Here is a 16,381-nt window from a genome sequence, read left to right on the forward strand (position 1 = left end):
GCCAAGAGTCATACATGACTGAGCAACTAAGCATGCACAAGCAAGGAAAGTGATGATGCGTGCCTACCAGGAGACAGGTGTCAAGTGATGGGGACAAATGAAATCAGCAAACTTGCTGACATTTGGGGAGCTTAGAAAACAGGAGAGATCAGAAGGCTGTAATTCTCATTCTCAAAACAGACACAGAAAGCAGGGTCTACAGATTATACCCTGCAAGATGGATGTCAACCCTGGGGAAGAGTCTCAAATGTACCATAAAAATATAGTTGGTGAGTACTGGAGAAAGTCTTCACAATATACTGTTTATCTTTAATGGAAGCACTGAGTGCTAACAGCATGAGTTCATTATGGATAAATTTATCAGATATACATCTCACTCTGTCCCCATCTGTCTCTCCCCGTTGATAAGGTGGATTCTATACTGGTAGATCATTTCATGGCAAACACACAGAGGAAAAGTGGAAACAGTGACAGATTTTATTTTCTTTGGCTCCAAAATCACTGCGGATGGTGACTGCAGCCATGAAATTAAAAGACGCTTGCTCTTTGGAAGGAAAGCTATGACAAATCTAGACAGCGTATTAAAAAGTAGAGATATCACTTTGCTGACAAAGGTCCATATAGTTAAAGCTATGGTTTTTCCAGTAGTCATGTATGGATGTGAGCATTGAATCATAAAAAAGGTTGACCACCACGGAATTGATGCTTTCAAATTGTGGTGCTGGAGAAGACTCTTGAGAGTCCCTTGGACTGCAAGGAGATAAAACCAGTCAATCCTAAAAGAAATCAACCCTAAATATTCACGGGAAGGACTCATACTGAAGCTGAAGCGCTAATGCTTTGGCCACATGATGCAAAGAGCCGACTCATTGGAAAAGACCCTGATGCTGGGAAAGACTGAAGGCAGGAGGAGAAGAGGGTGACAGAGGATGAGATGGTTGGCTGGCATCACTGACTCGATGGACACGAGTTCAAGAAACCTCCGGGAGTTGATGACGGACAGGGAAGCCTGGCGTGCTGCAGTCCACGGGGTCACAAAGAGTCAAAACACGACTTAGCAACTGAACAACAATACTGGTCAATCAGACAATTAGAAGAGTTGCACAATATGTATTTGTTCATAATCTCAGGAAGGCAGCTAAACACCACCTCATGTCATCTTTATGGGTCTAACAGAGACTAGATCTCAAGTTAGGCACGTTATAACCAATTCTGACCAGAAAGTATAAAATTATAAAAGCTACAGTCAACCCAGAGAGGGGTTTTGGAGGTCTGCTATAGGTTCTGTCTTATTCAACAATCCATCAAGGTTTTGGAAGATACAGAAGTGATGCTTGTGAAATGTGTGGGCTTACAGGAAGCCAACAGAAAAGCTGTTACCTTGGTAACAGACCAAGGGTTCTCCAAAGTCCTTGACTGTTTAGAGCCATCAGTCAAATCTAGCAAAATAAAGTCTCCTACAAGTAAAGGTAAGATCTTTAACTGGGCAACAAAACAAAACCAAGTATAAGTTAAAAGGAATCTTTGAATAAAAATCAAAATAAAAAAAATTAAATAAAATGGGTATTTGAGTTAGTAAATATAAGTTTTTAAAAAAGACTTAGAGGAGTTTTAGTCGACAGTGAGTTCAGGATGAGTCGGTAATGCTAAGGCCATACTGAATTTCCTCCTAATGCTGTGCTTCTAAGCAGGAGAGGGCTTAGAATAAGCAGGGTGATATTCCCCAACACCAACCCATCAGGAAACCCTATTGAGTTGGCCTTCAAATTGTCCAGACTCTAACCACTTCTCACCACCACACTAATCCAAGCCCCTTTCCTTCTTACCTCAATTATTACAACCTTTGCCCCTCCTCAGTCTATTCCCACTATAGCAGCCAGACTGATTCTTCTGGAACATAAGTCAGATCACAAAACCCTTCAATGATTGATTCCTCAACACACACTGATTTAAAAGCAAAAGCCTGTCATGGCTAACCTCAGCCTGTACCATTTGGTACCTGTTACTTCTCTGGGCTCATCTCTTGCTCTCTCCTCCTTGTTCACTCTATCCTAGCCACACTGGCCTCCCTGCTCTTCTTCGAACATGTCAGACAGACTCCTGCCTTAGGGGCTTTCCACTGGCTATTCCACTTACCTTGTATATAGGGAATATATGGAGAAGCACTGCTTGCCCACATACTCATGTGGCAGGCTCTCTCACCTCCTTCAAATTTTCATTAAAAATCACCTTCTCGGGGAGTCTGCCCTACCCTCCTCCCCCAATTTCCCCTGTTCTATTTTTCTCTACAGCATTCATCTACAAACTATAGGATTTAACCTGTATGCTGTATCAGTTGTCTGATCCCTGTGCCAAGATGTAAATTTGATGAGGGCAGAGATTTCTGTCCATCTGTTCACTTCTGCATCTGGCATATAGTATGCACTTGATAAACAGTGAAGAAACAGTCCCTGTCTCTTTGAAGACTGAACCACACTGGAATAATGTTCAACTCCAGCTGAAACACTTTAAAGGTAATAGAAACTAAAGTTCCTTCTGAGAGGAGCAAACTAGGGTGCAGTCAAGTACCTAAGAGACAGCTAAAGGAAGAAGAGGAAATGTTACACAGGACAGGGATTAGCTCCATAGGATCCCAAGGGTACAAACTGAACCAGTGTGAGAAAGCTATAAGGAAGCACTTTGTAGTTCCTCATAAAAATCAATGTAGTCCAGAGGCAGAATCAGTTGTCACCGGAGGAAATTCATTTCCTAAACATCAAAGGAGATAAGCTTGACTGGAAAACCCATTTTGCTGAGGAGATGCGGGTCTTGGCTGCAGGGCTGGACTGTGTGACTGCTGAAGTCCTGTCCAATCGGCAGTCAAGGATACAACAGAAGTGGTAGGGTGATCAGGAGAGGGCAGAAATGACACATTTCAGAAGGAAAAAAAAAAACCAGATCTCAATGATTAACTGGAAAGAGGTTAAATAAGATTATCTTTAAAATGCCAAACATGGCTACAATTTCTTAATCTAGATCAGGGTTTGGCAGTCCATGGTCCAAAATCTAGCCACTACTGGATTCAGCATGGCCCCAATCTAAAAACAACGTTAACATTTTTAAACGGCTGAATGTTTATACAAATACCTACATGATATCTGGCATTTTGCCTCTTAGCCCACAAAGCCTAAACTATTTACTACCTGGTCCTTTACAAAACAATTCTGCTATCCGTGATCTAGATACTTTAGCATGATAAAAGAGTGAGTTTGTGGCCTACTAAAAATGGAAGCTACATGAAGGTAGGAATGTGCCCTTTTTTCCTCTGCTGTTTGCCTAAAACAACAACCAAGTCAGAGCAGTGGCTCAACAAATATTTACTAAATGAGTCAATGTGATAAGCAGGACAGTCAAATAAAAACCCAAGTGGAAATTAAAAACCAGTGTTTAAGAGACTATTACTTACTACGAATCTTACCTATATCACACTTTACAATCCTTTTTTTCTGGCCACGTGTGGGACCTGAGTTCCCTGACCAGTGATCAAACCCACACCCCCTGCATTGGAAGTGTGGAGTCTTAACCACTGGACTGCCAGGGAAACCCCAAACTTTACAATCTTTTACATCTTTGACACATCATAAAATGAGTAGAGGAAAACCCAAGATTCTCTCCATAGACTTTATAACTGAGTTATAATTGCTAACATAATATCATTCCTTTTTCTCTTCCGGTGAAGTGTTATCAGAGTAAATTGCCAATATCCACTGGATCATTGAAAAAGCAAGCAAGGTACAAAAAAAAATCTACTTCTGCTTTATTGACTACTCCAAAGCCTTTAACTGTGTGGATCACAACAAATTGTGGAAAATTCTTAAAGAGATGGGAATACCAGATCACCTGACCTGCCTCCTGAGAAATCTGTATGCGGGTCAAGAAGCAACAGTTAGAACTGGATATGGAACAACAGACCAGTTCCAAATTGGGAAAGGAGTATGTCAAGGTTGCAAACTGTCACCCTGTAGTACATCATGTGAAATACCGGGCTGGATGAAGCACAAGCTAGAATCAAGATTGCCGGGAGAAATATCAATAACCTCAGGTATGCAGATGACACCACCCTTATGGCAGAAAACAAAGAACTAAAGAGACTCTTGATAAAAGTGAAAGAGGAGAGTGAAAAAGTTGGCTTAAAACTCAATGTTAGGAAAACTAAGATTATGGCATCCAGTCCAATCACTTCATGGCAAACAAATGGGGAGAAAATAGAAACAGTGAGAGACTGTATTTTTTTTTTAGCTCCAAAATCACTGCAGGTGGTGACTGCAGCCATGAAATTAAAAGACACTTGTTCATTGGAAGGAAAGCCATGATCAACCTAGACAGCATATTTAAAAGCAGAGACATTACTTTGCCAACAAAGGTCTGTCTAGTCAAAGCTATGGTTTTTCCAGTAGTCATGTATGGATGTGAGAGTTAGACTATAAAAAAAGCTGTGTGCTCAAGAATTGATGCTTTTGAACTGTGGTGCTGGAGAAGACTCTTAAGAGTCCCTTGGACTGCAAGGAGATCCAACCAGTCTATCCTAAAGGAAATCAGTCCTGAATATTCACTAGAAGGACTGATGCTGAAGCTGAAACTCCAATACTTTGGCCACCTGATGTGAAGAACTGACTCATTGGAAAAGACCCTGATGCTGGGAAAGACTGAAGGCAGGAGAAGGGGCTGACAGAGGATGAGATGGTTGAATGGCATCACTGACTTGATGGACATGAGTTTGAGTATGCTCTGGGAGTTGGTGATGGACAGGGAAGCCTGGGGTGCTACAGTCCATGGGGTCACAAAGAGTTAGACATAACTGAACTGAACTGAAAGCTAAACTCAGCCAAACAATAAATCATATAACTTGTTAAATTTGTCAAAAATTATCCTTTTAATTTCCCTATATATTTAAAAATATAGCATAAATTTAAAAAGTAAGTTTCTGTACAAAATAGTTCAGAAACAGGTTGGTAATGTGAAGGGGGAGATGTCTGCACTTGGACCTTTCAAATCACAAATAATAAGTCCCAGGAAATGAGCACTATGTTAGACACTGTTCAGTACACAAACTGGTGAGGAGGTTTCTGCTCTGAAGAAATTAGATGAGAACCCCATAAACTCCTATGCAGTCAAAAACTAAGTTGTGAGTTAGATTACAAGTACTACTGGGATACAGAAAAATAAAATCATTGTGAATGTACTAGTCCAGGATCCTCATGGAGACAGAACTGGAGATGGGGCTGGAAAGAACAGGAGATGGCGGGAATTCCCTGGTGGTCCAGTGGTTAGGACTCTGTGCTTTCAGTGCCGAGGGCCAGGGTTCGATCCCTGGTCAGGGAACTAAGATCCCACAAGCCATATGGCACAGCCAAACATACACACACACACACACACACACACACACGAAGAACAGGAGATGGGCTGGGAGAGGAAGAAGAATGGGACAGGCAACCCCGTATCTGTGTGTGAAGACACTGACAGTTGTGAGGAGATGCAAGGAGGGCTGCGAAGCAAGGGATGACGGGCAGGACCAAGGCAATTAAACCTTGATCTGGATCACCAGCAAGAGGGTTTGTATCCATGTGAAAAACAAATACATACTACTATTATTCTCTCCAAAGAGAGAGCAACTATAAACAGATTGGAAAATGCTGATTTTATCAGTTATGTGCTGGACAGATCTGAGAAGAACTTTAGAGGCACACAGAGCAGACCAGACTCTATTACTGGAACTGAGTGAAGAAATTTGGTTGGGTGTAGAGGAAATCTGATTAAGTATGAAAGATAAGATCCTTGCAAAAAAAAGCAGTTCATAGGATGCGGCTGATTACTGATTAGAGTAAGAACAGGTCAAAGATAGTTCCAAAGATTTAAGCTGGGAGGTACAACCTTGAAAGAATGAGAACTTAAGAACAGAACTGTAAAAGGAATAAGACAGTTTTCATCTTACACAAGTGAAAGCAGAGGTTCCAGGGAGAGTGGCTCAGTGCCAAGGAAGGAGACAAGAGGAAGGATTACTGAAGGAGACACAGGCGTGGGGCTCAGCAGCTCAGTGGCCAGATGGGAGGACGGGATCTCTAAGGATGTGGGTGCAGGTTTTATGGAAGAATTACAGATTTACTGATATTATCTGGCCAAATCTACTGCATAACCAGATGTTTCAGAACATTCAGCATAAATGCTCCAAGTATGGTCAGTCCAAGCTGCAGAAGACAACCTCGCTGAGGAATTATATGGTTTAAAAAGAAAAAAAAGCTTCTAGAATAACTCAGAGCCAAGAGAATACAGTAAACGTGAGTTCCAGGTTTTAGGACCTGACCTCAGCATTCAGGCTGGCATGTGTATTACATAGAATGAAAAATATATAACCCCTTTCTGAAATACAGTGGCAGCTCTTCTACTTCCCTTGTTATATTTTTAATTTATCAGGCATTTTTTAAAAACTTAATCAATTCTGTTCCATTCAAACTTTTGTTATCCCAGCATCCAATGATATCAAGACTTTATAACACCCACAAGAAGATCTTACCGCTCTTAGTAGTGTCGAAAACAACAACTGAGACGTTAGTGGAAGGGTTTTTTGGTTTTGCAACGTTGAACACATCACTGGCAGAATGAAAAGAAGGATAAAGAGATGGCAGGTCCTTCAGTGTGACGTTGGTGGGCAGGGCTGGGTCCAGGACAAGCATTGGCACCTTAATGCAGTGCGTCAGCAAACACTCCAGAGGCTTCTCACTGGAAAGACAGGGACATACTCACAACTACGTGCTTGAAAAATGTGAACGACACTGAGAAGCCCACTGGTTACTACTAAATCTTACAGACGTTTCTTCTGTGTTTTATTTAAAAATCATAAATGCTCAATAAACAAGGAGTTCTATTTCAAGAACATAAAAATTTAGTAAGTTAGCAAGTATGGTAGAAAACTATTAAACAAGTACAACTCAAAAGATAAAGCTTTCAAACTCCTATTAATAAAATAAGACTGCCACAAAGTTTACTAACTCAAAGGTGTACAAGAAATTAAGCATTTCATTACTATTGTTTTCAATATCATCTGTAACTCCAGTAAAGCCCATTATTAGACAGATAAGGAAGTAGATAAATTCTGGTTAACAATGTCATCAGATACAGTTTACCAATTCCAACTAGAATACAACTCTGTACACTGAATATAACAGGACACAATGCAAACAAAAGCAAATGTGACAAGGTGAGATGAATTTACATGAAATATTCCTGCCTAAACATAAGAAATACCTAGAATAACAGTCAATGGAACAGAATTCAGAAGGTAGGAGCTATGACCAGTTAATAAACAATACATGAAATTGTGCAACCTCATCAATGGTCAAAGAAATGCAAAGAAAACGATGACCTTTAGCTTATTAAATTAGCACCCCTCAAAATATGAAGAGGCAATGTTCGTCCAAGTGTAGCGTGCCTACCCTTCTCAAACTCTGCAGTGTCCCTCCAGATGAATTCCCCATTTCCTCTTTGCAAAAGCAATTTGCTAACATATACACATATATCATGTATACCTATGGGCTTCCCTGGTGGCTCAGATGGTAAAGAATCTGCCTGCAATGCAGGGTCAGATCCCTGGGTCAGATCTCTGGGTCAGAAAGATACCCTGGAGAAGGGAATGGCAACCCACTCCAGTGTTCTTGCCTGGAGAACTCCATGGACAGAGAAACCTAGTGGGCTACAGTCCATAGGGTCACAAAGAGTCAGACAAGACTGAGTGACTAACAAACACACACACACACACACCCCCCCCCCCAATACTTCCATCAGACCCATGAAAACACACACATGCTTCTTCCTAAGTAGTTTATGTCCAGGAATGTAGTCCAAGTAGAAAAGAAACAAAAACAGGAAAAGTAAACAAACCCACACACAGAAAATGCCACAGACCCACATATAGCATCAATAATGAAAATACAGCAGGTTCCCAACATTTAGCAAATTATAGTATACTTTATGGAATATTATATAACTATTAAAATGGATACGGAGAAGGCAATGGCACTCCACTCCAGTACTCTTGCCTGGAAAATCCCATGGATGGAGGAGCCTGGTGGGCCGCAGTCCATGGGGTCGCTAAGAGTCGGACAAGACTCAGCGACTTCACTTTCACTTTTCACTTTCCTGCGTTGGAGAAGGCAATGGCAACCCACTCCAGTGTTCTTGCCTGGAGAATCCCAGGGACAGGGGAGCCTCGTGGGCTGCTGTCTATGGAGTCCCACAGAGTCGGACACAACTGAAGTGACTTAGCAGCAGAGCAGCATTAAAATGGATAAGTAAGAAGTAGTACGATAACATAGAAATATGTATGATTACATAAAACAAAAAATAGAATACAAAACTGTACAGATTAGAAATTGTTTACTATAAAAATGTGCATGAAAAGGAAATAAGAAAATGATCATAATTGTGGAGTGAGGGCCATAGAATTATGTGAGCTTGTTCTTTTCTTTCCTCTTAACCTTTCTGTAATGTCGCATCACAGCTTTAATTTAAAAGTCATTTAAAAATAACAGTATTAGTAATAGATATTTATAAATAAATAAACATAATTAACATTAAGAGGTGATTCAGAAGGCACTTCTGGATCACTTCTAAGAATAACTCTTCTATTTTAAGTCTGATGGTTCAGTGGGCAAGTGGCAGTTACCAGATTTCCGCTTGTTCGTGAGACAGTCTTGTGTTAAGGGCCTATTTAGTGTCAGGTATGATTCCAATGAAGAGAAATAATCTGATTCTTGTCATTGGGTTAAATCTCCTTCCCAAATCCTTAGATGTAAGACATATGATTCTGTTGGCTTTTAAAGATAAGGAAATATACATTGAACACATAATTAAACAATGGACACAGATTCTATAAATGAAAACAGTATAAGTCAGATTTGAATGGACCAAGAGAATAGCACATCAAGACTGATGAATAGAAAGGGCAAAGAAGAAAAACGTTACCTAATGCATCTAGAGACGATAACGCTTTGGTTACCTACAACAAGAATAATCAGAGCCCTCAATCAACTCTGCCTTTGTGTTCTCATCTGATGTATGCACTTAATTTAGGGAAGAATGACTGCAGAAGAGTGACTGAAAAGGAGCAACACAGTAAAATAAAAAATACTGTGTAGCCAACAAAAGCAGGGGAGAAAAATCTGGACATTTCACTTCACTCCTTTGATTTTCACTCCTGAGAGGAAAATCAAAATGCTTACCTCTTCTTGGTTGGTTCTGTTGTGTTCTTCCCAAGGATTTCTCTAGTGAAAGGAAACAGATTTCATTACACACGCATGGACAAGTGTTAGCCTTAAATGAGAATAGGAGGGAACTTAACAACATTGATTTTCCTGGTTACTCCACAAGGACCAACCAGTAGGTTAAGAAGTACTGTACTGTGTGTAATATTTATGCATAATAAATTCTACATTTTAATAGGATATGATCAACAAATATTATCATGTCCCATCCATAGTAACCAGGAAAATTTACTTAAAACATAAGCTTTTACATTTTACTAGTAAAACTGGTACGAGGCTATCAAAGTCATTTTCATGCACAGAGAGAACAGAGAGAGAGACAGACAAATGTGTTGCAGTATAACAGGGCCAAAGACCTGAAACTGGGGTGCACCCATAACATTTACAAAGAAATGAATAGGGGAACTGCCAATAAATACTCCTGAGGAATCAAAGGGGAAATTACATCAGCCAGACCCCTGTTTCAGAAGGTTCTCCAGAAACCCACTGTATTTTTCCCAGATAAAGTAAATAAAATAATCAAAATTCCATTAAAACAACTACCCAGGTTTCTAATTCCATAGTGTACTGTTTGATATTAAAAAGGGTAACAAATATACTTTTTACTACCTTTATCAAATGGAAGAAAAGTTATGTCTGCAGGTCTGTTTTATTTTCAAGGGACTAATCTAGCTGTCTTGAATAACAAAACCTCACTTCATGAAACTATCACACCTGGGACTCAGGCTAAATGAGGAGGAAGACCGGGGCTCCCTTGGGTGGCTCCTCCACCTTTAGGCCCTCAGAGACCTACAGCATCACGTTCATGAGACAGCGGCCACCTGGCAGGGTGAGGCCAAGATCTCGCCAAAGTGGCTAAGTCCTCGTTGGGCACCAAGAAACAAGGGTCGGATACATGACTGCCAGAATCCTCTAACGGCATGAACTTGAGATGCAGACTCTTATTTGAACAACAGTGTGAGCCATCGTCTTACCTTCTGAAATGTACTGTTACTTATAACTGTAGAACGTGCTGTGTTTTGTTCTCTAACAATCCAATCGGTTTTACCTCATTGCCTTCTGCTCCTCCTCCATCTGTTCTCTGACTTGCTGCAGTTCTTTCAGCAGTTCAAGATCTGTGCCATTCACCCAGGTGTAAACCACGTCGATCGGCATGGGCAGACAGAGCCTAGGGAAACCCGTAAGTCCTCCGGCTTATACTCATTTTTCCAATATATTTGGGAATACGAAGAGCATACAGGAATTAATCTCAGAGGTTATGGAAGAATATCAACAAAAAGGTAATCCAACCATGGTGCATATCATAAACTTGCATGTTCTGAAACTGGGGCTTGGGCAGTAATATTTACTGAGGACCTTTTCTGTGAGCTGTATTCTACTAGACACTTGATGTAGTTTTGCATCATTTGATCATCACAACCACCCTGTAAAGAGGCTGCTGTCCTTTCCATTTTAAGACTGTAGAGGAGGTCTTAGAAGCTCAAACTGCTACTTTCTCAGTTTAGCAAATGAGGAAGCTGGGATACAAATGCAGCCAAACACAGAAAAGAAATTAGAAGCTTAAACAAAATGACCCCCAAAAAGTCAGCCAGCAGTCCACAATGTTGGGGCTTCTCTTGTGGCTCAGCTGGTAAAGAATCTGCCTGCAATGCGGGAGACCTGGGTTCGATCCCTGGGTTGGGTAGATGCCCTGGAGAAGGGAAAGGCTACCCACTCCAGTATTCTGGCCTGAAGAATTCCATGGACTGTATAGGCCACAGGGTCAAAAAGAGTCGGACACAACTGAGCGACTTTCACTTTCCACAACGAAGACCTACCCATTTAACGCTATAGACTTCCCATTCTCTGTTGCCACCAAGCTGGGCCCCTCCCAATCTTGTTTGCTGGACTCTGTTTTTTTCCTTTTTATAGCAGTAATCTCCTAACATATTAAATAATTGACATGCTACATATACTGGTAATTCATCTGTGCCTCCCCTAGAATGTAAGCTCCAGGGCAGCAGGAATCGCATCTGCTTTGTTCCCTAAAGTACCCTGCAGACTAGGATTTGTGCCTGGCAGGTAGGAGCTTGATGACTTACTTGAGACACTAGCATAGAAGACCTTCCCAAACCTGCTCGATTTTTCCCTTACTATCTATCATACCCCTGACCTTAGGAGTCAGTGAAGTGAAAGTTAGTCAGTCATGTCCTACTCTTTTCGACCCCAGGGACTGTAGCCTGCCAGGCTCCTCTGTTCATGGAATTCTCCAGGTAAGAATATTGGAGTGGGTAGCCATTCCCTTCTCCAGGGGATCTTCCCAACCCAGGGATCGAACCCAGGTCTTCCACATTGCAGGCAGATTCTTTACCATCTGAGCCACCAGGGAAGCCCAAATGTCAGGCAGGCTTTTAATCCCTGACTGTCCTAAGCTCCATCTCAGATTTAATCCCTGCTAAAAAGTTTTTCCTCCTTTCCTTCATCAGCTTACCAAGATCCTACCCATCTTTCACTGCCTGCTCTGGAACTATACTACAGAGCTCATGGTAATATAAGACATATTTTGGATGATTCTGTTTCAGGTTTGATCTTTTCCAAGGAACACTACACTTTCAGGGTTATTTTTTTTAGGGGGTGTGAGGGGGGTTGTTGTATTTTTAGGCCAAGGACCCAAGTTTACCCTCCTTTTTGTCTTCCTCACAGGTCAGGCACAGGATCGGGCCCCCAGCGCACAAAGGGCTCCAAACACTAAAATGTTTAACAATCTGTTTTGGCCACAGGTTAATAATCTCAGGGAGAAATAATGCTGTTTGGGGGATAAATCATTCAAATTATGGAAGGAAGAAAATAGAGTGATAATCACTTCTAGCTTAAAAGAAGATGAGATGACTGGATGAAAGAAGTATTTATCCACTGATTGAAGAACTATCTCCAGAGTGCTAGTATATGCCGTGCCAGGCACTGTTCTAAGTGCTGGGGACTCAGCACAGACCAAAATGCATGCCTTCATGAAGCCTACATTCTAGAAAGGTGAAGACAGGAAATAAACCAAATAAATGAAGTCAGATGATATTCAATGTTATGGAGCAGAAAAGGGGGATATACAGTGTGTCTAGGTCTTACGTGTGGCGGGGGGGAGTCAGTTTTAAATAGGGAGATCAGAGATGGCCTTACTGAAAAGGTTGGCATTTCAGCAAAGAGGTAAAGAAAGTGAGGAAGCCGCCATGTGGGCAACTGGGCAAGTAGAGCCCAGAGAAGGGAAATGTCCTGTGCAAAGGCCCTGATGCAGCTGCTTATCTGGCATGGTTAAAGAATGAGAGGCCAGTGTGACACACACAAACAGTGTGACAGACAAACAAGAGCAAAGGGAAGAACCTAAGAAGAGACAAGAGTCAAAGAGGTACCAGGGGACCCAGAGTTTCATAGGGAAAAATGTGGAATCAACCACCTCATACTCAGGCACAAGTGACAGCTGAACATCTACGAGTCCTCCCATCAAGGTGCATCACTGCCTGCAGAATGAAATCTAAACTTCATAATCCATACCTCGTGCTCCAGACGTGCGAGCTATATGCCCTTACCCAAACAGGGAAGAGCCTGCAGGCTTCTGTACCTTTGAACACACTTCCTCTGCTTAGAATATCCTTTCTTTCCTGCTTCTTTTAACTACTTCCTCATTCCCCAAACGCCCTCTTCCCTCACCTCTCACAAAGAAAATGTACCGTTTAACAGGCAGCTTCCACTGTACTCCACTCTCCAAGGAGTCCTTAGCATACTGGTTGTGCTATTTTTCTGTCTTCCACTAAACTGAGCAGCTCTAAGGCAGAAATGGGTGTCACACATTCTGTGCCCATCTTCATTAATTCCTTCCTCTCTTTCCCATACACTCTCAGGCTCTCTCTCCCTACTGTCATGATATGCAAACACTACTTTCTCTTGATCTTCTTCTGCATGTTTCTATATGGATGTTCCGAATGTCAGCAGACATCAGAAGCACCTATAGGACTTGCTGGACAGGTGGCTAGGCTCCATCTACAGAGTCTCTCATTGACTAGGTCTGGATTGGGGGCCCCAGAAACTGCATTCCTAACAAGTTTCCAGGTAATGCCAATGCTGCTGGTCCAGAAACCCACTTTGAGAACTACTGACTTTTATGTAGATTACAGTTCACATTTTTTTAATTAAAATAAATAAATAAAAGCCTCCCCCACTAAAATATCACTTCTGTGTGAGGTCAATGAGTTCCTCCTGTTCAATACTATGTGCCTAGGAATAGTGCCTGAGACACAGTGGGGTTTAATATGTATTTACTGTCTAAATAACTATCAGTTCATTCCCTCAACATAAACAGTTGTCTCTTCTATTTAAAAAAAAATGCTTCACATTACCCACATGTAAGTTAGGTCACAGGTAGTCTAAGTTAAAGTTAGTGAAAGTTAAGTCACTCAGTCATGTCCGACTCTTTGCGACCCCGTGGACTGTAGCCCACCAGGCTCCTCCGTCCATGGGATTCTCCAGGCAAGAATACTGGATTGGGTTGCCATTTCCTCTTCCAGGGGATCTTGTGGTCTACGTATAGACCAATTAACAACAACAAAAATCCCACTTAAGGGACATATTTTAGAAAGGCTTTTAAAAAGGAAGGAGAAATATGCACATTCCAAAGTTTTCCTGTACAAGTAACTATCTGCTATTAAAGATTGTTTTAATAGTCAACAGATTATCTCTACAAGCTCAACCAAGGAAAGCAACATTAAATATATAATGCATTTACGTCCTGGCTCTTCTAGTAAGACTGTATTACATGATCAACCTAACTCTCTGGTGTTAAACTGACAACCCTGAGAAGATCCTGTGATCTGCCCCTGGGCAGTGAGTCAGTTGTTTTTCTACTTCTTAGACATGGTCACAGTGAGTCTGAGGCTTTCATTCTAACCACAGACCACTATCTTAGTCTCCAGATGAGAAGGAAGCCTTTATCTTAGAGCTGAAGACTAAGTAAGTGATCTATGATTCAGAACCAAAGCCGTGGTAACAGTGATACCACTCTTATTTTAATCACTTTAGTTTAAATGAATATGAAGGCACTTAATAGTCCCTTGGTTCTACATTCCATAAAGCAGAGAAGAAAACTTAGAACATAAATAGCATCTGAGAACCAAAGCTGGAAGAGATTTTACACTTAATCTAATATCTGCATTTTAGAGATGACAAAACTGAGCCCCTAATTTAATACCTCACAATTAGTAGCAGTACATAATTTATATATTCACTTGATACTGGCATATAGAATGGGATTTTTTTTTTTTTTTTTCATTCAGGGACAACATTAAAAAGACATGCAGAAACACTAGCAAAACACTGAAAACTTCCTATAAAAATTATGGCTATTTAAAAACATACTAGAACATATGATGTTAAGGTGTTTTTCTTCAGTTGCTAAGTCATGTCTGACTCTTTGCAATTCCATGGACTGCAGCACACCAGGCCTCCCTGTCCCTCACTATCTGCCAGAGTTTGCCGAAGTTCATGTTCCCTGAATTGGAGAGCTATCCAACCATCAACATCCATGTAATATTACCTTTTATTGTCATCATCAAAATTAGGTAATTTTGAAATATCCCTGCATAAAAATCAAACTACATTTTAATGCAACCTAAAATTAGGAGGGGCTTCCCTAGTTCCTCAGCAGTAAAGAATCCGCCTGCAATACAGGAGACTCAGGTTTGAGCCCTGGATCAGGAAGATCCCCTGGAGAAGGAAATGGCAACCTACTTCAGTATTCTTGCCTGGGAAATCCCACGGACAGAGGAGCATCATGGGCTACCATCCTTGGGGGTCACAGTTAGCAACCAAACAACAACAAAATTATAAGAAGAAATACTGAGAACACACACATACTCTTTAGAAAGAGAACATGATTAAGAGAGCTGACCTCAGTATCTAGACTGTGTGAGCTAGTTTTCCTTCTAAAAGCTTTGAGGCTCTGTCAAGGCTGAGAGGCACCATCAGCATGCAGCACAGCATCAGACAGAGGAGGCTGAGTGCTCACAAATGCTGGGATGAAAAAGACAGCCACATTGAGCTTTGCTTAGGACAATCAGCGTTGTTTTATAATAAAAACTGGAGAAGTAGGAAAATTATGTCTCATTACGAATCCGTTACTGCAACAGTTCTCGTAGTGTGGTCACCAAACCAGGAGTTTCAGTATCACCAGTGAACTTTTTAAGACATGAAAATTCTCTGTACCCCTGAGACCTACAGATGCATAAACTCTGGAGGTGGGGAGAAACTCCATTTTGTCAAGTCCTCTGTGGAATTCTGCTGCACACTGAAGCTTGAGAACTGCTATGTTAAGGAATGATTTTCAAACTTTTTAGGGTCCAGACACTTTACACTCAAAAATTCTTAAGAAGCCCCAAAGCTTGTTTATAGTTTGTAAATACCCACACTTGCCATTTTCAAAAGTTAGTCAGACTTTCAAAAAATATTAATTCATTTTAAAACAACAGTAAATCCCTTCACGTGCTGTTTTAAATGAAAACAGTAGTATTTTTCAAAAAACAAAACAAAAATTCAGTGAGAGGCGTTGCTTTACATTTCTCCACATCTCTTTAATGACTTAGGAGAAGCAAGGAAGCATCTCAATCTTCAGTATTCAATCTGTTCCCAGATGTTGTTTGGGTTGAAGAAAACTCAGGCTTACAGACACGCAGTTGGAAAGGGAAGGGGTATTTTAATAGCCTTTTCAAATAGTGGTGGATATTATTTGATACCACACCAAAGTAAGTGGTAGTTTCTTAAAAATCAGCTGCAATGTATAATCTGAAACCATATTAATGAACTTTTTGTGCTTTTACATTAAAATTCATTGGTCTTTCTTGCACACTGAACGGCTTTTTTATCTGTGTAAAATTCTATAACATCAATACATTGGCTATCTGGAAAACAAAAGCTTACTGAGTTATGCAGCTCAGCCACATGGTGACGTATTTCCTTAATTTTCTTACATAATATTAACAAATGTGATTTTCTTGGATAATGCTGCAAATCTAATCAAAGAAGTCTTTATATAATAATGTGAAATGTTAGGCTCACAGGGGTGG

General features: G+C 40.8%; 1 protein-coding gene across 4 annotated transcripts in view; it reads right to left on the reverse strand.

Moving 5' to 3' along the window:
- Positions 1–16,381, reverse strand: part of GNPTAB (N-acetylglucosamine-1-phosphate transferase subunits alpha and beta) — an 83,774-nt gene that overhangs the window by 33,028 nt on the left and 34,365 nt on the right. For 3 of the 4 annotated variants that reach the window (XR_011566661.1, XM_070789628.1, XM_070789629.1), the window contains exons 3-5: positions 10,345–10,464; positions 9,255–9,296; positions 6,551–6,756 (exon numbers count right to left, since the gene is read on the reverse strand). Coding sequence is in view for 3 of the 4 variants with exons in the window: in XM_070789628.1 (XP_070645729.1) it covers positions 6,551–6,756; positions 9,255–9,296; positions 10,345–10,464 (368 nt within the window). In the remaining variant the exon portion in view is untranslated. Of the gene's footprint in view, positions 1–6,550; positions 6,757–9,254; positions 9,297–10,344; positions 10,465–16,381 lie in introns of those variants that run through there. The other variant, XM_070789630.1, reaches the window with a different exon arrangement.

The sequence above is a fragment of the Bos indicus genome, chromosome 5 (genome assembly GCF_029378745.1).
Source record: "Bos indicus isolate NIAB-ARS_2022 breed Sahiwal x Tharparkar chromosome 5, NIAB-ARS_B.indTharparkar_mat_pri_1.0, whole genome shotgun sequence".
NCBI classification, from domain to species: Eukaryota; Metazoa; Chordata; class Mammalia; order Artiodactyla; family Bovidae; genus Bos; species Bos indicus.